The sequence below is a fragment of the Lygodium microphyllum genome, chromosome 28 (assembly GCF_053477565.2).
Source record: "Lygodium microphyllum isolate KBCC chromosome 28, Lygodium_microphyllum_v1.1.10, whole genome shotgun sequence".
Taxonomy (NCBI): Eukaryota; Viridiplantae; Streptophyta; class Polypodiopsida; order Schizaeales; family Lygodiaceae; genus Lygodium; species Lygodium microphyllum.
In genome coordinates this window covers 64,855,896-64,879,754 of record NC_141162.1, presented here as the reverse complement: position 1 = coordinate 64,879,754, position 23,859 = coordinate 64,855,896, and the positions used below count along the sequence as shown (strand labels likewise).

At 40.3% G+C, this 23,859-nt stretch overlaps 1 protein-coding gene across 2 annotated transcripts in view; it reads left to right on the top strand.

Moving 5' to 3' along the window:
* Positions 1 to 9,660, top strand: part of LOC148011546 (uncharacterized) — a 93,838-nt gene extending 84,178 nt beyond the window's left edge. For both annotated transcript variants that reach the window (XM_087669930.1, XM_087669931.1), the window contains 15 exons: positions 18 to 94; positions 228 to 410; positions 648 to 824; positions 901 to 1,169; positions 1,415 to 1,543; positions 2,544 to 2,712; positions 2,802 to 2,921; positions 3,017 to 3,212; positions 4,640 to 4,746; positions 5,013 to 5,120; positions 5,235 to 5,419; positions 5,551 to 5,715; positions 5,818 to 6,004; positions 6,137 to 7,328; positions 7,415 to 9,660. In XM_087669930.1, coding sequence (XP_087526056.1) covers positions 18 to 94; positions 228 to 410; positions 648 to 824; positions 901 to 1,169; positions 1,415 to 1,543; positions 2,544 to 2,712; positions 2,802 to 2,921; positions 3,017 to 3,212; positions 4,640 to 4,746; positions 5,013 to 5,120; positions 5,235 to 5,419; positions 5,551 to 5,715; positions 5,818 to 6,004; positions 6,137 to 7,328; positions 7,415 to 8,928 — 4,778 coding nt within the window. In that variant the 3' untranslated portion in view covers positions 8,929 to 9,660. The remainder of the gene's footprint in view (positions 1 to 17; positions 95 to 227; positions 411 to 647; positions 825 to 900; positions 1,170 to 1,414; positions 1,544 to 2,543; positions 2,713 to 2,801; positions 2,922 to 3,016; positions 3,213 to 4,639; positions 4,747 to 5,012; positions 5,121 to 5,234; positions 5,420 to 5,550; positions 5,716 to 5,817; positions 6,005 to 6,136; positions 7,329 to 7,414) is intronic.
* Positions 9,661 to 23,859: the final 14,199 nt, after the last annotated feature.

Here is a 23,859-nt window from a genome sequence, read left to right as displayed (position 1 = left end):
TACTTTACTTGATGCAGTTATAGATGGTATACATCTTGAGCTGCTCGTAGATAAGCATCCTGCAGCAAATGATCCAAAGCTACAGTTTTGGAAGGTAACTGCTTACAACGAAGTTTACTTTCTTCCTTGGCCTCCTAGAAGTTTATTTGGCACTTTGATTTGAGTAGAAGCTTCAAATATAAGCTGTTCAAAATGAACAACAGCTAATAAGACTTTCCTACGTGCAGTTAAGGGATCCCTTGTCCACATTCCAAGCTGTTTTCCAATCTATGGTGCTAGTCTTTACTCCCTTCATTGGAACAAACAATATACCTGAGGTTGATTTGCGTTTGGCGGCCCATGTACTTGTCTGGATATATGAGCGGCATAAAGAAGTGCAGTATTGCTTAGAAAAGCTACACGTTATTGAGGTATTCTTTTCTTAACATTTGCTTCTTTCTCCACAGTAAGCACTTACTAGCTCTATTTCAATGTTTTGATTTTCTTATTGGTGCTAGGATCACAAGGTCTGTTCTTTGTGTCTTAAGCTCCTTATTTTAGATATGCTGTATTGAACCTCTAAGTAGATGATCAGAACTTCCTCTTTTGATGATTCTTGTTTTCATAAGTAGTGACATTGAGATTTGTTTGAACTTATGATGCAAAAGATCATTGTGGGGATGCTTCGGGAAGTTATTGGGACCGAACTTCAAGTTTTTGTGTTCAAGCTGGTGGTATTCTTACTTGCCACGGTCGAGATTGGGGGGAAGGATAATGCGCTCTGCTTTTTGAGAGCTGGAGGTGCAACAGTTCTAGTTCCCCTTATAGTATTGTCTATAGGAAGGGTAAGAAGTGCTACCTTAAAGTAACATGGTACTTTGACATCTTCAGTGCTGTAATCAGCTTCTTGTTGAAATGCAGTGCTGTAAAGACAAGCATGCATTTGAATGTGATGCATGGGATATGAAAGACCAGAGGTTTTCTCGCTCTCATGAAACTGTACTGGTCAAGCACACCAATGGGCAAGTGAAGACAGTGCGAGTCCCTTCTGGAAGATTTTATGAGCTATTGGACAAAGCTGTACAGGATGGAAGCTTGGATGCCAAAGAAGGTGTTCATTGGCAAGATGATACTGTTCACGATAAACTGCAGCTTGGCTTGGCGTTAGACCTTCTGGAGTCTGTTTTAAGGTTTACCCCTACTTTGCTGCCTGATTGGCACACATTCACTATGATTTTTTTCTTCATTTGACAAGTTTTGGATCTAGAAATGGTTCACATTGTTTGGATTGTATACATCCACTAGTGAAGGTGTGAGTGATCATTTCTACTTGTGTTCATCAAATAGTGGATTGTAGGTAATCTTTTATCTCTGGATTGGAGGCTATAAACAGGAGGTTCTTATTTTATTGCTGATGGCTTCAAATCTTGGATAGGTTCTCTGGGATTGACAGCAGTGTTGAGGAGTTTCCGCCATCTGCAGCCTGCAATCACCTCTCAAAAGAGGAGCTTCTTTGCCATCTTGTGCAGATCCTACTGTGGGCAAAGGGTCCAGTGTTTAGAAGGTAAATGAATGAAGCTGGAGTGTTGAGAATGAAATTCACATGGAAAAGTGTTTCTTTGCAGGGTGCCAGTTTTGAGAAACAGATTAATAGGAAAGCTATTGCCTAGTTAGGAGGTTTTAACTAGATTTCTAAGGTTTATTCAGTGATTTTCCCTGACTAAGTGTGTTTCATCCTTGTCAGTTTTTTGAAACAAATTGCTTGAAGTTTTGGAGAGTGTAAATTCATCCAAAGTGAAATGAATTAGGAACTCTTCTTCTTAAACATTGTCCATTTCGCCCTCCTATTGCTGGTGCTGAGATTTTGCACTCCAGTTTTGAAATATTGTGCATTTAGCCCTTCCTTTTTTAAACATCGTTTAAAAAATATGCAACTGTAACTTCTGTATTGTTTTGTTATGACGTCACTGCTTCCTGTGGTGGAACTTGATTGTTATATCTATACCAGAAAAACGTTCACGCGTCTTAGCCACCTTTGGCTTATGCAATGGAAAAGGACCATGCCATAGATAGCACACTTGTTAGGGCTTAATCTGTGTCCCTAGAAACCCTAGACTTCAGCAGAGATTACATTTGGATTATATCCATGTCTCTATTTTATGTAGGTGATTGCAGAATCCCCTTGGCAGGCAATGTCTATGTCTCAAAAAGAACATTCATATAGGGTTAGATATAGGTGTCACAGGCTGTAGATTGAGACAATGTCTATATCCCACACAATTTTCAGGTGATGTTATATCCTAAGAATATTTGTTTAGGCATTGAATTCAGGCAATGTCGATGTCCCTAAAATGACAGGTGAAGATGTGTCGTGGTGAGAATCATGCAATTAGTATCTTGCATTTCTGTTATTTGGCTAGCTCTGGTTTTGGTCATTGAATGCTATTCTTTGATATCAGAATCTGGGCTGCATAGGATTTGTATATTCATGGGAGGGGAGGAATGGAGGATGGACCTTTTTTAATGAGAAAAAGCTAACATTTTTTGTTGTCTGTAACTTTCAGAATTTTGGACATATTGTCATATGTGGTAAGAGTGAATAAGATTGCTATGAATCATCTGTACAAGCTTGGGGCTTTTGAGATTCTGCTTTGGAAACTACTGGCTGGCGACTTACTAGAAACAGACAAAATTTACATTGTGACATTCATACGGCAAAGTCACTTGCTTCAAGTATAGTACTGCGATTATTCAATGTTCTTGCAAATCGTGCTTTTTGCCCTTCCTCGATCGTGACCAACTGTTTTCTTGATTTTTTGCAGGATCCGGATTCAGTTTTCAATGGGCCAGACTTTCTTAAAGCTGAAGAACAGTTTCCTTGGCATAGTAGCATTCTCCGTCTTTTCTTGCCCGAGGGTTTGATTTTGAAGCTTATTTCTGAGGTATATCATATTCTATCTTTATGTTTTGGTTGCCAAGAAAGTTCTTGCAAAATCTTAGACAGAAGTTATTTACTGACATTTCTTACATACAATAGGGTGCAGAATCTTTCCTGTCACTGCTAAATTCTGACGTAGATAATCCTGAGGTTATCTGGAATCCTTCAATGAGAGAGCGGTTACTGGATTATCTTAAGGCCGAACTGGATTCTTTTGTGAAGTTTCGAGCCTCTGACCCCCTTGCACTGTATATTCATGTTCCAAAGGCTCCTTTAGATTACCCTGAGCTTACAGGTCTGTGTATATCTCGTCCTCATTTGCAGTGCTCTCTCGTTATTATGTGATGCCTGTTTTTGGAATGTTCCACCATAATATCAGGATGGTCACAAAAGAATTCTACTTTCTTGCACACAATGTATTGATATGCTACAAACATTTTGATTTGTCTTGTGCATTATCATTATATTTATGTGATCACAACAGAACATTATAATTTCTCTTGTGCACTATTGTATTGATGGATATTGTCACAAAGGAACCTTGCAATTTGTAATGCAGTCTAGACTTTGCTAGTGTCACTTCTCTAGTATCCTTACATGTAATGCATGGTAAAGCATTTAGTAGAGTTTGGTGTAAACTAGTGTATGTCCTAAGCAGATTTACAAGATGACAACCATTCTGACTCTTGTTCTGACAACTCTCTGACTTCCACATTCTCTCTCAATAAACAAAGATGAACAACATTTGCACAGAGTACTCAATAGCGAAAACATCCTTCATAAACCGAACATGGTGAGCATAACATGCTAAAGCTTTAGAGCATGAAATACCATCAGACAAATTGACAAACCGCCTGACGACTTCATTGCCAAAACCCAGTTCTGTTTCTTACATCCGCTTACATCCAATAACACCCGTCTACATCCATATTGTGCACAAGCACAAGTACCCCTCTATATCTTAACATCAAAACGTCATTTCAACTTCTACCAAGATCTCAAAAGTCACCATCAACCCCTCAGGTTACATATCTTATGTCAAATTAACATTCCTCCTAAGTACACCCTAAACATTTGGGTGACGTGTGGTTCAAACAAAAGAAATTTGTCATTCTCACATCAAAAAGAGATATATAGTTTTCACATGGGTATTCATTATCCTATAGCAGGGGTCACTATCGAGTTTTTGGCCGAGTCAACCAGATGTAAATAAGGGGTTGTGATACTAGATTGGATTGGTTTCTGTCTATATATGGAGAGAACTTGCTAAGTACTATCAGTTGCCTGAGGACTTGGTCAGGCCTATGGCAGTTATGTTGTCTTTATGCTTTGCTGTTGAGTGAGTTATGGCTAGGAGTCAATTTCTTATGCTTTCCTGGTGTTGCATTGACAGTTTTCTACGATTTAAAAATACGTGGAATTGTTACGTCCCTGTATAAAGAGCCAGGGTGTGAGGCACACGTGTAGATGACACAGTGAATACTGTTGTGTATGACTAATGCATAGAATTGAGGAACCTGTTCTTCACAGTTTGGTCTGTTTCATAAGCGCTAGTCTATTTCTCCTCAACATGAGTGCTTGTGATTGTTATAAGGGCTTATGTTGCTTTATGAGTTACAATTTGCTTTTGGGTTTTGTTTAATGCTAGGGTTTTTAAAAAGTCACGTTCTGTACAAAGCCTGTATGAACTCTTACCCATGTAATGCTGGTTATGGTATGCAGCATCAGTCTTTTCAGCACCTTTCTATTTGGAAAACCTACTTGACACTGAACGTTTCCCAAATTACCAAATCAATGATCCGGTGACATTTTTGAACAGTCTTACACAGGTTTGTACTCGCTCCTTTGTTGGGATTTCCTTTCTGTATTGACAAGCGATCAAAACACTTCTTAATCGAAGGGATAATAAGCAGTGCTTTTTTTTTCTTTTGCGTGTGCGTGCGCGCGCACACACCCCCCCCAGTTTTTTTGTTTTTTAGTTCCTTGTTGCATTATGTGTGCACACCTGCTCTAATTCTGCTTTGAGTGTTTGAGGTCAACATTTGACATAATTCTACAGATGCAAAATCAAAAGATGTGTGTCTGTATTTGACAGGACTTGAAGATGTGTACAGCTGGTCTTACAAGTTCAGGATCTCCAACAGCATCAAGTCCATTTTGGAGAAAAGAGATTTCACATATTCATCTTCTTCTTAGGGCTCAGGTTGGCTATGGGAGATGCCTTTAGCTTTCAGAATTGTGAAGTGAGCTTGTTCATAGTCTCTTGATGTTACTGAATAAATCTGTATTTGCTAAGTACATCAGATTTATCTAACAGGCCTATCTAGTTCGTCGTTTTCCTGACTTAATATTGGCAAGTGAGGTGGAGTCTATGGTTATCACTTTGGCAACTCCTGCTCTTCGAACTTGTCTGGCTCAGAAAGAAGAATCTCCATCTGTTGAAATTGATATTTTGCTGCAAGCTAGCACAATCCTCAGGCATTACTGCAGGTTCATCACCATGTAGGGGCATCTCAAGTCAACAACTCTTCATACCACCTCTCATCCTTTTTATCTGCTATCTGTTTGGTTGGTTTTATCTAACTATGCTGGTTTGTGATATCTATCTGATGGATGTTGAATCTATGCTGTAGGTACTCGGAAGCACCTCAGACTTCCTTGAACTTTGCATTGAGTGTCCTTTCCATAGCAACAAATTTTGATGACAATGGAGGGTTTCCAGAAATGGATGAAAATACTAGCTTTGAGTCTGCTATTGGAGGTGCACTCCTAGTTTTGGTCAATATCCTATCATCAAGGTTGGTTGGAGAACCTTCATCACGAGACTATCAAGCTTGTTGATATATTACAACATTTTAAAGTTGAACACTTGTGAATGTTTTACATGGTGATGATTTCAGAGCTGGGAAGGATCTTGCCCGAGATGATGTTAGATGGAGGAAAGGGTTCTGGTGGGCTCTTATATCAGCTGCAGGAGATGCAACGGCAAGACCACCAAGAGGGCCAAGTCCAATTTCTTTTGCTGCCTTAAGTTGCCTCAAATGCTATGCAGAAGATGTGATCTATTGTGACCGGATCTTCAAGCAGGTTCTTAATTTATGGATTATTTTGTTGTATTTCACTACTGCTATTAACTAGGTTGTTTTCTGATGAATCACTGCTAAATGTTAGGTGTAGATGTTTCTTACTTGAGGGTTCTTTGTATGCATTGTGGTGTAGGGATGGTACCTTGCTTTGCTTCTGTTGGCCATTCCTGCTGCAGATTCAGCCTTGAAAGCGCATGATTCAATATCGGCACTACTATATTCTTCGGTGGATGTGCTGAGGACTCTCGTGTGCACGCTGCAGCAAGTTAGGGGCTTCCAGGATGTATCTGGGCAGCAATCACCATCTGAAGTCATGGAGAAGCTCATCCCAAGGCCCCTTTTGTCATGTTTGATGCAATCTGATGGCACAGAAAAATTCATTACTTCATCGTCTTCAGAAGTTATGCACCCAGAAGGACTTTGGACAGCTGCCATGCGAACAGAGCTTTTTCAGTGGATTTCTGATCGTCTGCATCAACATACCAATGCACTAACATCAGGAAATATGTCCATTGGTGATGATCTGGAATTGATTCAACATTTCAAATTTGAATGCTTGCATGAGGAAGTTCTTGCTGATGGTCTGTTTATAAGAGGACTAAGCAGTAGCTCATGGGAAGGTTTCAAACTTCCTCCTGGCCATTCATATATTGATTTCATGCAAGATTTTCTTGAGCAGCGCAAGGATAATCTCTTAGTGCCAAGTACTGAGGGAATAGAACAAACAATAGATCTTCCAACTACTGAGGGAATAGAACAAGCAGTAGACCTTGCTTTTGATGAGAAAGGTGAGGATGAAATACTGGAGGCAAAAGAAGCAGTATCTGATTCCTTTGTAGTGGAAAGTACAGTCAAGAAGGCTCGATCCTCTGCTAAACAAGTTGAAGGATGTCTTTGTACATTAGCGGCCTTACGGGAATGCCTCAGGCATGCTGCAAGGGAGGGCAGAGAAGATATCATCAAACGATTTAGACATTCTATAGTGTCAGATGTCATTTTGTCTGGGTACAGCATTCCAGAAGTACAGATAGAAGCCTCAGCAATTGTCATGGCGCTTGCAGAATGTCAAACTGGTCAAAACCTACTCTTTAGCTCAATGCTTATGAATTCTCTGACTTTCCAATTATGGCATTCCGCTTCACAAGATATAGGGGATCAAAACAATCAGGTAATGATGTCTACCTTAGAGGCTGTTTTGCTTGTGAGCGAAAGTATCCCAGCGACTGTCAAAGCTACAAACTTGTTTTCATCATGTGGCTTGCTGCTTCCGCTCCTTGCTCTTTTTTCCAAAATAAATACACCAAGCCTCATGCAAAACCAGTTGCCTTGTTTTCATCATGTGGCTTGCTGCTTCCGCTCCTTGCTCTTTTTTCCAAAATAAATACACCAAGCCTCATGCAAAACCAGTTGCCTGGGGAGAAAGCTACTATTGCAAACAAGGTACCTCAGACTGCTCAACTATTGGCTGCACAGATACTGGGTCAGCTATTACTGGCTGGAAGTGGTATAAGCCGAAGAACCAAACTTGTCAAGGACCTTACATTTTGGAGCACAGGGTCAACTTCAAGGGATAGTCGCCATACTAGTCCTGTGGAGGAGGGTATTCAGGAAGCAACTGACATGTATGAGCTTTTAAATATAGTCGAACAAAGTTTGGAAGAGAAGACAGATCCCCTAGTTTTGAAGACAATGCTTCTTCTCTTTCCAGTGGACTTTTTGACTCTGCTTGCACGCGAACCCTCTAAAGCTTGTGATTTATATGGAGGACACCAGTGGTCACCGCGTCTTGTGTGGGATGAAGGAAGCCGATTACGTTTGACCACAAGGATTGAAGAGGAAATGATTGAGCTGCATGATAAATTCAGAAATGAAGGATTGTCCATCGTTCCATCATGGGTGATTAAAGGAGGTCAGCCGGTCTTTCTACGCTGGACATTGGCTACAGTGGTGGATAATGATGTCAAGCCGCTTTACAAGGATGCTGAAGATGTTGACTATGCTCAAGAGCTATACCTTGGAGGTTTCTTTATAGATCAATTTCTGAGAAACCCAGAATTTGACTTTGGCATCCAGCTGGAGGAGCGGTTTCTGAGGGAGGTTCGCAAGGCAGTAGTTGTTGGAGCACGAACAGGCAGATTGAGTGCTGAGGACTTTGACTTTGACAATCGTAGAAGGCTGCTATTGTCTTTACTTCTGCTTTTCAAGCTACGTCCTTTGCTACTTCAACGGACTTCAAACTTTGATATATTTTTCCCTGTTTTTGATTTTATCAGTGGGGGGAGCAGCAGAGCACGACGTGGTCTAACACAAGTTGCAATTCTTTTGTTTCATTGTATCGCAACTCATTCAGATATTGCAGATTGCATGAGTTCTGAAGATTTGCTGCAGACATTGTCATCTTTACTAGACCTAAATGTTCCAGTGTCAGTAGCCAGTTTTGCAGGGACTGATCCTCGACTTTGCAGCTTAATGCTGATACTGCGCCTGGCCCGTCTCAGCAGCACAGCTGTGGAGGTTTCTCTGAAGCTTGGCATTGTCTCAAAGCTGGCCACCTTAATTCTCAATAGTACGGACACAACTTTGCAGCAACGGGCTGCTGAGTGCTTGGCAGTCATGAGTACTGACAAAAGAAAAGGTGGTGAGGTTGTAAAGCTTTTGGAAAGGTTGGTGCCCAAAGAGTCCAAGGCACATGGCACATGGAATCTGCCAGTTGTTGACATAAGAGATGAAGTAGTGGATTCCAAGACTCTAAAGCACTTATTGCAGCAACGGTACCCCTCTAGCTGGTGGGTTTCTGACAGTTCAGATAGCTTCAGTGAGAGTGATACAGAGTTGGCTGGTCCTGTGACCATAGTTGAGGCTAGCCTTACTTTCCCAGGTGCGAACCATTCTGATTATCATGATATGGAAATTGTGAAGGAGTGAAATTCTGTACAGATCTCATCTGTTGTACCCATGCCAGCTGGTTGCTATGTGCTCGTCATGAAGCTGATGAGATTGATTCCTGAAGGAATCAGAAACAAGCAACACTAGCTGCTTAGACCAATCAAAGTTTTGAAAGGCAGGTCCGAAGCAAATGTGCAAATTATGCTCTTCTGAGCAAGAATTTTAATGAAGCTTTCTGGAATCTGCAATGGCATGTGCCAGTTGAGTTTTTGAAGCTGGTGCATTAATACACTGATATGCAGCCATTATGGGCTTATTTGTGAGGATCACACTTGGGGCTACATAGTACTTTGAGAACATCAAAAGATGCAGAGTCTGCTGCAATCTTGTCTCCAGAGAACTGAGGTGGTCAAGTTTGCAGCCTATTGCTTATTTTGTATATACATGTATTTTTGCAACTTGTGTAACAGTAGATGGGCCGAAAGTTTTCCTGTAACTCCAATCAGTTACAGTGCTTGGCCCTGGTGATCAAAGCAGTGGGCCAGCCTGCTGCAAGGTATACTACTGCGAGCTAGGTAGTACAAATTCTTTACTCAGATGAGCATGGTACAGGCTATTGTCGCCAAGTAGCATGCCTTAGAAGAGCAGATCGTAATAATGTAGGGAGTTGGTTGTCAACTCAAGGAGCATTCTATTGGTTTCTTGTATTTGAAGAGTTCATAAAAGCTCTTCAACTTTACTTCATAAAATATTGTACTTTGACCTAATTGATATGTGGTGTTTTGTGATCTTATTGATGCTACAAATTTCACATCCCTGGCCCTGCCTCCCTACGTCTACGAATGTGAAAATTCCATGGTAGGTCTCTAATAATAAATCCCCTATTAACTGATGGGATGGGTTCTTGCATGCATCTCTTCTAAACTCAAAAGTCTGCAAATGTCAGAAATTGAATATGTTTCTATGTGTTCAAACTGTATTTGGACTAGCCTCTCATGAGGCTTTGTTATTTTGGCAGATGCTTACTTAATCAACCTTAAGAATTGTACCTACTCAAGAGTTTGATTTTCAAAGATGCTTACACTCTTTAATCCACCTAACAATGTAACCTAATGGTACTCCTACGTTAACTTTTCCAAAAAATCATTTGAGTTTGGTTCTAGGAGTCAATTATCTCTCATGACTACTCAATTTCTCAAAATGGGGAACAATGTAAGTGTTCTGATGATTAAAACCTCTAATACTTAATCTAGGATCTTTAACTCAATAGCTTCTTTGACTAGCATTTTGCAAGTTAGTTTGGATATGGCTTGGCAAACGGTTTCCAGCAAATAGGTATACAAAATTTGTCACAATTAGAGAAGTGGAAGTTTCTTCTAGTGCAAAATTCGAATGCTGATCACAAACACGAACTGGTAACAATTTTAATATCTCAGGCTCATAACTGCAGAGGTTCTGTAATTGTAATTTAACCAGTGTTTGTATACCACGAAAACATTAATGCAAATGTGCAATCCATTAGACTTACCCTCTCACGAGCTATATACATGTATACCCTTCCAAAACAACAGTTATCTGAATAAATAGCATTGGATGAGTGTCATTAGCATATAATGTCTCTAAAAGGACATACATGTTGAACACATTTCATAAGTAGGCAAGGAGCAAAAATTCCATTCTAAGGCATTGAACTAATTTCATCATGGATATCCAATCTTGGAGTATTTAGATGACTCAAAAAGAGCACCAAAAGATTGGAAACACTTGGTTGGAGTTGAAGAGGTGAAGAAACAAGTTTCTAGACAAGTCCCAATGTTAGCTCATTGATGTGTCAAGGAGTCTCATGGCATACACCAAATAAGTTACATCCTTAGGTAGGACAAACTCATAAAATACACACAAGCAATCTGGTAGGGCAGCACACTTGGAAAGGATTGGTGGTCCATTGAAACGATGTGGGTTTCTTATATTGCTAGTAAATGTTTGAACCTATTGCCCTAATGATTTTTTTCTTGCAATCTTGCCATCCAATGGCTTGCTAGGAGATCTATTAATAAAGTGAATAGTTGTCTTAACAACCTCAATCCAAAACCCAGTGGGACTAGCACGTCATAACATAGCCCAAACTCTCTCTTGCATGGTCTTATTCACTTTTTGCTATTTCATTTTGAGCCATCATTTTAGGATCAATTTACTCCCTTTTGTTACCATGCATCTCACAAAAGTTCTAGAATACATGAGAGATATACTCACCACCATTACTAGTCCTCAAGCATCTAAGCTTCTTACCTAATTGATTTTTGGCATAAGCCAAGAACTTTTGAAAAGCATAAAATGTATTACTTTTCTTGTGAATAGGATAAGCCTATATCTTCCTAGTAACATCATGGATTAATGTAACACAATAAGATACTCCTTCCAATATAATTGTAAGCACATATCCTTACAAATCACTATGCACTAATTCCTTTATTTTGGATTTTATTATGCACACAAATCACTCTATATTAATTCCAATAGGTCCACACCAATCACTATATACTAATTCTAATAGTTTGAATTTCTTCGTACAATGACTTTTGTGTGACTTTTTAGTTTGCTTTTTATACATACAATGCTCACACATCTTAAAACCATAAATATTGAAAGAAAGAAGATACTACAAGTGACAAAAAACTTTAATTCTAGTCACTAACCTATGACCCTAATAACAATGCCAAAGAGACAAATGGCTATAAAATCATGTCTACAATGTGATCCTTCACACTAGACACATGCAAAGAGTAGAAACTACTAGACTTTAGCCCTCTATTGGTAATAAGTTATCATTTTTATATCTTTGAAGAGTGACTATCAAATATAATAAGTAATCACAATCATCAAGTTATCTAGTGCCAATTTAGATTTTCTTTAGATCTACTACACAATGTATACTCTTAAGCATAAATAATGAACCATTAGTAATCGATAAATGTACATCTTCCACTCCAACAACAATGCTACATGCAAAGGCATTGTCTAGATGGACACATACTTTTCTTCTTGCATCCTAAGTGGCAAACCAACCTTAAGAGGAGCAATATGAAATGATATCCCTAAATCAAGTCTAACATATTGTCATCCGTAGTAACAAGGAATACATCACCAAAATTAGAGACATACAATACATCACCGTTGTCACTGTTGGTGCATAGGGTGTTTATTTCCTCTATCTTTGCCTTTGTTTTTTTTCTTCTTTTTGATATCTTCATTACTCTTTGCTTGTATTTTTTCTTGCTCTTTTACTTAAAGTAGCCATTTTTAATGTAAATTTTCTTGTTGCGATAAAAGCATTCACAACTTTCATTGTGTGAGACTTGCTTCTTGAGTTTCCTCTATCACACGATTTCCTTGTTGCATTTGACCTTCCTCTACTGTAAGCACATTGGAGCCCTTATTAGGTGCATCATTCTTTATGCACCTCTTTTGCAATCAAGCTAGTTTCCATGTTAGTACTAGTGAGTCCACCAGTAGGTGCTAAGCTACTACTTGCAATCCTAAAACTATCCCAACTTAAGGCAAGGTCATAAGCAAAAAAAAATCCTTGATTGAATCCTCAAAATCAATTTTTCGAGTAGATCATTGGCTAAAGATAATGTTGAACTCATCTTAACTAGTAAACCTATGATGCAACACTTCATATATGCCACCATCTATATCCTTTACATTAAAGTAAATTGAGTTTGAGAGATTGAACATGATGGTAGAGCATGCAAGCTCATCCATGTCATCTTGTGCATGTTTGTCCAGGCCTTCGAGCTTTACACCTTTGGGCTTAACTTGCTTCTTTGCACCGAGATATTGTATATCCATCCGGTCCATTGTGAGGAGTTCGTGCCATCCAACTTCTCAATATTAACAAGTGCATTGTTTGAAGCAAAAGAAAAATCCATAACCATTATATATGTGCAAACCAACAAGCAACCAAGATAGTATCAATTGCATAAGCAAGAAGCATGAGAAGACAAACATAGTTGTAACTTGAGTCCCATTGCAATGGCCAAAAAATGGCTAATGCAATGCCAAAATAGTATTTGATGCCAAAATAGTGTCCAATAACTCATTAGTACTCCATGCTAATTTGGTAATTTTCCAAGCACAAAACACCCCTTGCAATGCATAAAGAGAGTCTTTTGTGTCTTCCAAAGCAACAAAAATGTGAATAATAAATATCTATACTGAAGTGTGAACAATAAATAACTATAATGCTTAGAAAATAACTAGTTTAGGTCTTCAAAGTGTAAAAATAGTTAATGGTAAGTGGCTTACATAATAACGGGCTTTAGTGACTCGAATGTGGATACAACTTTTAACAACAAGTACTTCAAATTGAACCAATCCTAATGCATCAAGAGTGAAAACTAATTACATTAGTTCTTAGAGTCCAAGTATGAACAAGGCTCCAAATGTTTAGCTTCAGAGTTCCAATGTGAATAGAGATAAGCCAAACTAGTTTGAAATTTCCACAATGTGAGAGTTAAATATCTAAGGTCTTTAAGTCTTAGAGTTAAAGATTAAGGGTTTAAAGAAAATGATTATTCGCTAATTGTGCAACCCATGACCATTTTTAAACGATAAAAATCAATGTGGGTCCATAGCATGGATTTTTGTAGTTGATCTAAGAGAACATACTTTAATATCACACGCTTGGATTTGAGGCACGAAGGGCTAGTTAGTAAGCCAACCAAATCATCTCTTTCTCTTCTCTCTTTGTAGTTGTTAGACACAAGTAGGTGTTGAGCTCAAGTAGGTCCCTATTTAATCCAGCAAGCAAGCACATTGCTTATCATATAACCTAACCCCTTGCTTCTTGAAAACAAGTTGCCCTTGGGGCCGCAAGCATACATCAAACACATGAATGAAAACCTCTTCCTAAGCAATTCGATTCGATACCACTTGAATTTTCTTGAATTGAACTGCTATTGGCTGTCTAAACACTTCAAAATCGGACTACAACAACATCTAAACTAAGCCTCAATGGCTCCCTTGATGAAAGTATTTGTTTGACCAAAAACGATGAGATCGATGATAAGATTTGTACCTCTTTCAAATCTAATAAGCACACATGAATGTTCTAGGGAAAAGTAGGGATCTAATAGCTCAAGTTTTTATTGCTCAATTTTACATTGTTTGGTTTTCTTTGTCCTCTAGTTGCCCTCTTAGCAAAAACAAGGCTTATAGTAAGTGGGTAGAAGAGTTTTGGTGTTAAAAATTTAAAATAGAAGTGATAATAAATGTTTGTGGGAGAGGAGAATAGAATTAACAAAAAATTGGGCACAAATTTTTTTGATGCCAAAGGATGTTGACTCCAAGAATTGTCATGAGGCGTGGATTAGAGTGCACCATTGAGTTTCTCTTTGGCTTGAGATTGTATGGCTACATGGATGTCTTGATTTGAAGGATGGGTGTGTGGGGGGATTTTTTCCAAAGAGGGAAGTTAATTTGGGGGGGGGGAGCATGACATGCTTTCTTTCCTTTTTTATACTCTTTCTTCCAAAAAGGAAAAGCTAACTTGTTTTTTGCTTTGTTAGTCATGCACTCTCCATGGCTTTTTCACTCCTTTATTTCTCTAAAAGAGAGTTAGTCATGCACTCTCCATGGCTTATTCACCCCTTTTTATTTCTCCAAAAGAGAAATTGAATTTGTATTGTCCCACTTTTTTAATCCTATTCCACCCAATATTATATTTCATGAAAAATATATTCTCATTTGTTTCTTGTGGCTTTAGTCTAATGCACTCTCAATATCAGATTAAGGTGATTAAAATTGTAGAGTGATTGAATTTTTGAGACAAATGCATGTATGCAGGCGGTTTCACTTGATTTTGATGTTAAACATATTGTTTTAAAATTTTGAACTTTTCATATTTTAAATTTGTAGATTCAATTCTACCATAGCTCATGTTAAACAATGTGAAAATGTACAAATATTAAACACTTGTTTGGTGTCTCTTACACTATAATTCAATTATTTAGAACTTTCACCTCTTTTCATTAGTAAAAATTTGTGTAATAGGGACATCACAACTTTGGTTTTCTACAAACCTAAGGTTCAAACTCATATACAATATTGACAAGGTCATTTAGCATAGTACCTCAATAAAGAGAACAGTGGAGTAGTTGGTTTGAAGCTATCTGCAAGAGAGATGCATGGAAAATGTATTGATATTTCTTGTTGGGCATTCATCAATACTTGCCGACTAGATACAAATATTGGGGCCATCACGATCTGACATGATAGCAAAAATAAGCTTAGAAGACTATGACTATCTCGACCAAATGGAGCAAAGAAAAAGGCACCCAAGATGGCTTGGTACTTAGTGTCGTGTTAACCCTCAAATGAACAAGGTGGAAACTCTGGAAAATCTAAAGTAGAAGACAAGGCTGAGGCCAAAGTGAAATGGAAGGCGAAGGTGCGCCAAAGAAGAATCTGGAGACACAAGAAGTGCAAAATAGTCCTAAAAAGGCGCACAAGAAGAAGCACAAGTCAATACTTTTGCAAAAGAGCACAAGGCGCACCATGAATTATTTTAAGAGGGTCGGACTCTCACCCATGCAATTTGTAAAGGTAGACGGGTGGTAGGAAGGAAGCTAGGAAGATAGGAGGACAATGGGAAAAAGGGCCTAGCCAACCATGCAAAAAAGGGGATAAGGGAATGACCGCCCAAAAGGGATTTAGGGTTTTGTATATAAAGTTGAAAAGTGAATGAGAAGCTCATTCTTGTGTGTGGCCAAAGTAGCTCTCTTTTTCTTGTTCTTGTTCTTGTTCTTGCTTGCTTGAGCTTGTGCTTGAGAGAGGGAGTGTGAGAGTGTGAGGGTGAGGGACCGTGGTGGAGAAGCTCTTTATCTTCTCCTCTTCTCTTATCTTGTCTTGTCTTGCTCGTGGCGATGGAGCTTGGAGCATGGAGCTTGCTTGAAGCTTGCACTTGGATCATGGAGCTACCGGAGTGCTTAGGAGAGGAGGCAACTCAATCGGGTGTGGAGGTAAGCTCACTACACTGGGAGATAGATAGCACATCGGCTATGTGAAAGGTAGCCATTACTGCTCTGCTTGGAACACTTGAAAAAATAAGTGGTCAGTGGGTCTTGGTGGTTGATCATCTCTACATTTTGGTTAGTGTCGGGACCATGGATTCAAGCCTTGAGCGCTTGCGCGCTTCAAATCGAGCATTGAAGTAGGGTTTTCCCCAAACTGGTGCTTGAGGTAGATAGGTAGGAAGCAAGGGAGTTTGAAGAGGTATTTGATCTCCTTAGCAAGTAGGTTTTTGGTTTTTTGGATTTGGAAAAGTAGGTTGGAGTGTCTTCTTTATGATTTTTGTTTACATTTAGGTAAGGTAGGAGCAAAACAGTGTGAGCACACAACATGGTTTCTGTTGCTGTATAACAGGTTGAAATATGGAAAAGAAGGGCAAAAAATGAAATTTTGGAAACTAATGCTAGTAAGAGGAGCAAGACTAAGGTGAGTGTAGACCTGAGCAGGGTAATAAGAGGCCAGGAGTGGCAAGGAAGACCTCAGTTTGCATTTGAAAGGTTAAGGAGAGCTAGAGAGAGAGAGAGAGAGAGAGAGAGAGAGAGAGAGAGAGAGAGCTTGTAGGTCTAGGCCTACATTATTTTGATCGGAGTGTATCAGGACTTCTAATGAGCTTCAGGTATGGAATGCCCTTGGCCCACACCCCTCTTTGATTCCTGGAAGTTCTCTAGCCACTAGCGACATCTATCCTAGATTCTTTGGGCAAATAATTGATCGATACTCCTTTTAGCAGAGCTAGCAGAATCGGATGCCCCCCAAAGTGTCTGATTCGCAGAATCGGATTGGGCGACCTGTCTGACTCCTAGAGTCAAACTACTCGAACAACCCTACTTGGTCTGATCGGACACCCTATTTGATTTTGAAAATCAAACAACCCATAATTGGACATAGAACCCGTCCGATCACATGCGACCCATCCAATCGCGACACTAGGACCAATAGCCTTATCCGATCGGACATACCCGTTCCAATTTTCAAAATCGGACCATTCCAGAATTGGATACTTGTCAAATCGGATGTCCGATTCCCAGAATCAGACGCACGATAATCAGACCAACTGTCCAATTGGATACCCAACCATCCAGTCGGATACCCCATTTGTCCAATCGGATGCACACAATGATTGGATCACTCTATAGTCGGAACAACCATAGGATCGTGACCCAACTTCCAATTGGACCACCCTTCGGAATCGGACCAGCCCAGTCGGACCATCTGGCTTTGAGATTCGGACCACCCAGAAGTCTTATTCTAGGAATCAGACCAACATACCAGAACAAGAAAGTGCAGATTCAGAGACCATATAGAGCCGAAGACACATCATAGATCTATCACTAAGTTGAAATCTAGAGCAAGTAGTTTAAAACTTGGCTACAAATGGTCCTTCAAACCGTGCATAATGTTTAGCGTAATAGCCCTACGGGCCGGGGGGGACTACCTCCCCTCGGACCCCCGCAGAGGGGGACTCTGCCCCCTCTGCACCTCCCCCAAGTAGGTTGGAGAGAAAACATGCGCCATGACAGGTCCTCCAAATTAGATCCTAGTGTAGTTAGGGCTCTGCACAAGCATAGATTCTCACTTGCAAAACAACAACCAAAAACCCATATCCGAACAAAGACAAACAGAGACCCTAGAATCTCAATGGGCCAATTTAGCCAACAAGGGAAAAAAGGCCATACCACAAAAACATGTATATGTTGCATTCAGACTGCATCTAGTTAAAAGCGGAATGGAACAACATCAAGCTACAACTGTGAGAATGACTAGACATGAGTCCTGATGATAGATGCATCTTGAATGACACTGCACAGACGACCCAAGACATCAATAGAGAATCCATATTTGGTTGTGCAATTGGGAACTCAAAGGCATGTATCAGAAGGCTTGAATTTACGAGCCAAGACCCGGAAGATGAAGACGTAGTATTGCTTGCTTATCTTAGGGTCAAACTTGCCTAAAAAAGAAAGCATAGTGTTGATGCTCTCATCGATGAAGGAGTAGATTTTAATATCTTGCGTGGACCCTACTAGGCCAACTAGAGTTCACACCAACTAATGCAACTCTTAGTCCTTACGGGGGACACCCACAAGCACTTATAGGGAAGTGTAAAATCCTTGTAGCTATTGAAACTAAAAGCTTTCCTATCCTATTCATGTTCCTCCAAATAATGCAAATTGTGGAAAGGAAACCCTCCTAGGAAGACCCTTCAAAAAGACGATGAAGTGTGAGGCTGATTATGTGCAGCAGAGGATATACTTGACACAACTAGGTGTGAGGATAATCAGAACCTTTAGCAAGGGTGACCTCATCAAACCTCGAGGGAAAGACAAGGAACATTCTGACACACCATGGAAGCCTAGTAACGAGAGCAAGGACTTGTTGAAAGAGTTGATACAAGCGCATGTTGAACAGAGAGAACTAATGAGCAAGGCCATGCTTGAAACAAGGTCACGAGACAATGCCAAGGATAGGCTTTGGACTTACAAATATCGTAGAAGACCACAAAAGAAGCTCAAACCTTATAAATGAAGGTATCGACGGAGAGCCAGCACAACGTTGCGATGGATATCCAAAGTGTTACTACTTGCTCAAGGGTATTATGCAGGTAACAAATGGATTTGGGTACCAAAATCCCCTGCTAAACCACCTCTATCAGGCTGAAGACTAGACCTTATCAAAAGTGAAGAAGCGTAGGAGGAAATCTAAATGAAAAACCAAGTCTCGAGGCAAGAACCCAAACATGACTATTTGAAAGGTAGATCCTTGGCCTAGCATTTCTAACAAGCGGATGTGGGGTATAACCGTCGAGTGTGCACAAAGACCACTAGTGCCCAAGGAGCCTTTGACTCCCCAAGAGGATAAGGAGAACCACATGCACAGTGCTGCTCATGATAAGGTTGATTGCTCAACAAAGCAAATGCTAGAATCGTCTAGCAGCCATGAGCAAATCTTCCAGCCAGTGGCAAGTCCACCTAGGTGTTCCAAATCTCCTACACCTTGTTTCCCTAGATGGATACAAGAAGCATAGGAGTAGTCGTCAAGTGCAATTGCTCAGTCCCAATCTCTATCTCCATCTGAGCTTCCAAATGTCCAAGGTGTGGGACATGACAGCACCCCTAATTCTGGACCTAGGGATATGCTTGTGCAATCCACCGTGGCTAGCTCAACTGATGCTCGATTTGCACAAGTGAATGCTCAAATGGAAACAAAAGACATGACCATTTTTGATCTGCCTAAGGACTTGACACCGACGTCTACCAATATTAGCTAGTCCACTAAACTAGCGGCTACTCCTTCTAATTAGGAATCACAGTAGTCACAGCCTTTGGCCGTGACGATGCCTCTTGCGGAATGTGTCCTTAGAAATTCAGATGTGGAAGAGGTGTCGCAACCAACATCCTTGACACCTCCAACACTACCGAAGCACCTAAAGCCTAGTATTTAGGAGAAATCTCTTGAAGATTTGGCCAAGGAGAATAATGAACCAGTGATGAAGTGCTTGATGAAGCTTGATCACAAGTTGACAGCCATCACACGTGCGTACTCCATGGAGACATTGGAAGGCCAACACCAGAGCACACAAAGCTCATAGCCAAACCTCTGACTTGGGCCGAGCAACAACATGTTTGCTCCTGCTATGTAGCTGTTTTGCTGAGGAAGTCATAGAGGGCATCCCAAAGGCCACGGCTAGAGAATTGCTCTTGATACCCTCACTCTATACTGCTCAACGTGTGACAAACAAGGAAGAGCTTGAAGCAATCAAATGAAAAGGGAAAGGACAAGGCAACTTTGTACAGAAATGGTACTCCAATCAAAGTTTGGCAGTCAAAATCGGCCACCGAATAATGACACTCTCAGAGTAAAGGAAAGCCCTTTGGACATCAATACATGATCCCACGTATATTGCCCCAACCTAATTAAGAGTGTTGGCAATGGTCCATGAGGTCCAGCTTTCTGCCAACTGTCTCAAAACATCCCTTGTATGATAAACTACTTCTAGAAGAAGATCTACACATGGCTAGTAGGCTAGAAGTAGGGAGCATGGTTCTTGATGTTAACGCACATGTCTTCTGCCTCACTCAAGATCCTGCAATCCAAGATCTCTATGCTTCCCATCAATATAATTGTGACTTCTTCAGTTGATTTTGTCCAAGCCTATATGGTAGGGACCCTAAACCGTCTCCTGGTTCTACGCTAGGTTCACCCGAACCCCCCGAGCAAGAGGAAAACAACTCTTAACACAACACTCACTCTAATAAGAAGCAATGGAGGCATATTCCAATGGGTAAGGACAAGAGTCTAAAGTAAACACCTGACCAGGAGCAAACACCAGTGCAGTTGGATGAGGGGCTAAATGCAAGAGAATTAGCTGAAGAGCTAGACTCTCCAAAAAGAGAGACAGCTTTACTCTCACAACCTAGCGAGGATGTCCAGTAGGCCGTGGCTATGTCCCATGAGGACACACCAGAAAAAGAGAATGTTGAGGCCAATCGAAGCACATAAACGACTAACCTAGTTCATTGTCCTAAGTATTTAAAGGATACCCCTCAATTGCCCAAGAAAAAGATGAGAAAAAAACGAAAACAATGATAGTTGCAAGTGGCGGTAGATGCCAAGAGGATCGAGACCAAGAGCACTAAAGAGCCGAGGAATAAAACATCGATTCCATCCACCAATGAATCCATTGCCATCTCTCCTAACAACAGTGAAACCTCAGATGCATCCATGTGTTCTGATAAGTCAAAGCAACCATTAGCATCAACGATTGCTTGCAACACTCAATCCACCAAAAATAGAACTTGCATTGACCAATCAAGAGTGGATACAACACTGTCACAATAGGGTGACAAAATATACTAGTCACATATCCGAAGAGAACCATGACGCAATAGCAACAAAGCCTCATGAGAAACTTGAAAACCCCGAGGACATAAGCAATCCTAGCATTGACCAATCTTGCTCATCCAAGCTTGAGCCCCCGGCTATGCTAAAGCTTAGGGAAAGCCCCAGAACCTTGCATGAGGTAGCAATCGAGCAAGCCTTCATAGAACATAGAAGTGTCACAGAGTGCTTGATCGAGTTGGATACTAAACTCAAAATATTCGCACGTGTTTATGTCCTTGTAGACATGGGCAAATTACCTAGGGAGAAGCTTGAGGAATACTTGCCATATCCTCTATCTTGGGAAGAGCAAGAATATCTTGATGAGCACTATGACAAGCTCATACATAAGTGTATGCAACATCTCTGACGAGGAAGCCGATGACCTATTCTTAATTGTGACATTCAATGATGTGCTTTGCCAACCAAATCTCTTAGAGATAGAGCAACTAAAGCGAAAATTAGAAGGTTAAAGTCAGTTTGAAAAATGTTGGTTTGAAATCCATGCTACAATGGCCAAACTTGGAGCCCAGCTTATGATAGTCTTAGAGGAGTGATTGGCCAAATGGCGGTCTCAAAGAGACCCAACCTATGTGCTGCCAACTTCCTTTTGAGTACTGACTACCATTCGAGGTATGGACTTAGCTGGAACTAGCAAAGAAAACTCTCTGGTTGATAAGATTCTCATTGAGGAGGAGCTACATGTTGCAAGTAAACTCGGACAATGTACCATGCTACTCAATGTTGCAAAATATATGTTGTTATTGAGTTAGCTATCACGAGTATTGGATGCATGTGCCACACTCTAGTACAATCTTGAGTTTTACAAATGGTTTTTATCCTCACGAAGTGACATGGATGCATAAGTTGTACATAATAAATAATGAGTTTTGTGACTGTGTATAAATAATACCAACACACACAAGTAATGATAGTCAAGGGAAGGAAGAAAAGTTTGGGTTTGACAGGTTGAGCTCCTCAGGTCCTCCCCTCACCACGTGTCTAGAAGTTGTGACCTTTTTTGCCTCTCTAGGTGACCTTTTTTGCCTCTCTAGGTGGAGGGCATGCAACCCTCATTGCCACCATGGGAAGCCTTGGCCAACACCTATGAGGGTTTAGATAGGGTGCCATCCCCTTCTACAGGTTTTCTTTCTTTTTGATCTATTCTTTTGGGGATGAGCCTTGCCCCATTCCATCACAACCAGTCTGTATAACTTGGCATAAGCAAAGATCTGCTACCGATTGGAATCTGCCCCATATTTGAGGTGGGATGATTGTAATAAAGCAATTTTCATGTTGCTTTAATTAGGAAATTAGCCTAGTTTGGACTGGAGTATAAAAGGCAAGAGGGTGCCAATGTAAATCATCTTTGATCTTTTTTCCATTTCAAGCAATACGTGCTTTGAGGTTTCTTCCTCCCACCAACTAAGAGGGTGCATGCTCTTAGCCACCAAGATATGGGGTGCATACCATGTCCCACCTTGACATGAGGTGAGTATTCATGTTGCAGCTTACATCTATGATTCTCAATCTTCCATGGCAATACTATTTCATGCCTAGCTACCTTGGCTATGGCTTCCTTGCAAACATGGTGTATTTCTTGTATTTCTTTGCAAGTATGGTGTATTTCATAAATTTCCAGTTATTTGACTTGGTGTGAGAACTAGTATATTACATTGGTATCAGAGCCTTGCTTTGATCCAAGAGACAGGCTTTAATTCCATCATTTTCATGATTATGATCTGGATGGGGAGATCATTTTCATGGAAGATCTAGTTACATGCATCATTTTTGTGTAACTAGAGTTGAAGACACAATAATATATGGTTTGGTTTCTTCTTGACAGTGACTACACAGGTTATACTACTTCAAACTGTGGTTATTTTCGTGCTTCTTGACAGAGATATGGGGGCAAGATGGAGTTTCATAACTACTTTGATAGGTCATCATCAAATTTTACTCCATTTTGAAAGCATATGGACCAAAAGAGGGTCAAACATGGCTGTAGGACACTTAAACCATGGTTACTTTTGAGAAGGAAGGGTTTGCTTCTAGACTCGGTCTTTCTCTCTCCTGTCTTAAGCTCACTTCATACTCCATAGCCAATCTCTTGCCAAAATCTTCCAACTATGACTCTTCCAACCACAATGGAGTTCGTAACTTGCTTCTTGACCTCTTGAGCAATCTATAGAATAGTGATTTGGCTCTATTAGCCTTCATATTACTCTCTTCATCACGTTCAAGATAGCAGCATGAACTGCACCTGTTCTCCCTTCTTTTGTTCATTGTCCAAAGCTAAGAATACTGCTTCATCATCTAGCAAAATGAGGTAAACCTCTCTTCCTTTATTCGCTCGAAGTTGCTCCCTTGTGTAAAGAGAAGCATGTGCCATGTCATAGAGTAAAGGAAGAGCAAACTGCTTCAAGGGAGACCTAGTTTTGATGAAGTGCATTAGATGTGGAATGATTCCACTTTCAGCAACCCTCCCTTGGTGCCTTTTATTAATTTTACAAATATTGTAAAGTGCGATCAGAACTTCATTTTGCATTTGTGATACAATAGGTCCTTCACGCCACTCTAGGAATGGAACTAGGTGCTTCATCACATCTGCTCGGCAGAAGGTGTTCCAATGTATATGGTTCTGTTAAAAGCTCCTTAATGCACTCCAAAATCTTCAGAAGGATTGGAGAATCCAATTTATTAAGCATTTTTTTCAAGGTCCTCTCTTGCTACATCAACATTAAGGGTATAAACCATTTGAGAGAGCACCCCTGAAGATGTCACATTGGCAAGCCTTCCATTTAGCACTCCAAAGACTGAGAGAAGACCAGTTGAGAGACTATGCCAGTTGTAGGAATTGCAACTTCTACTATAGTGGCATATCTTCCAATCACTTGAATCACACTTCTAGATGAAGAAGTTGACACTTTGAAGTCCAACAACATTGACTGAGCCTACTCACCAACAAGAGTGGATTCTTGAAGGCATTATGGAAGGGGCAGCCATTGCCACTTGAAGAAG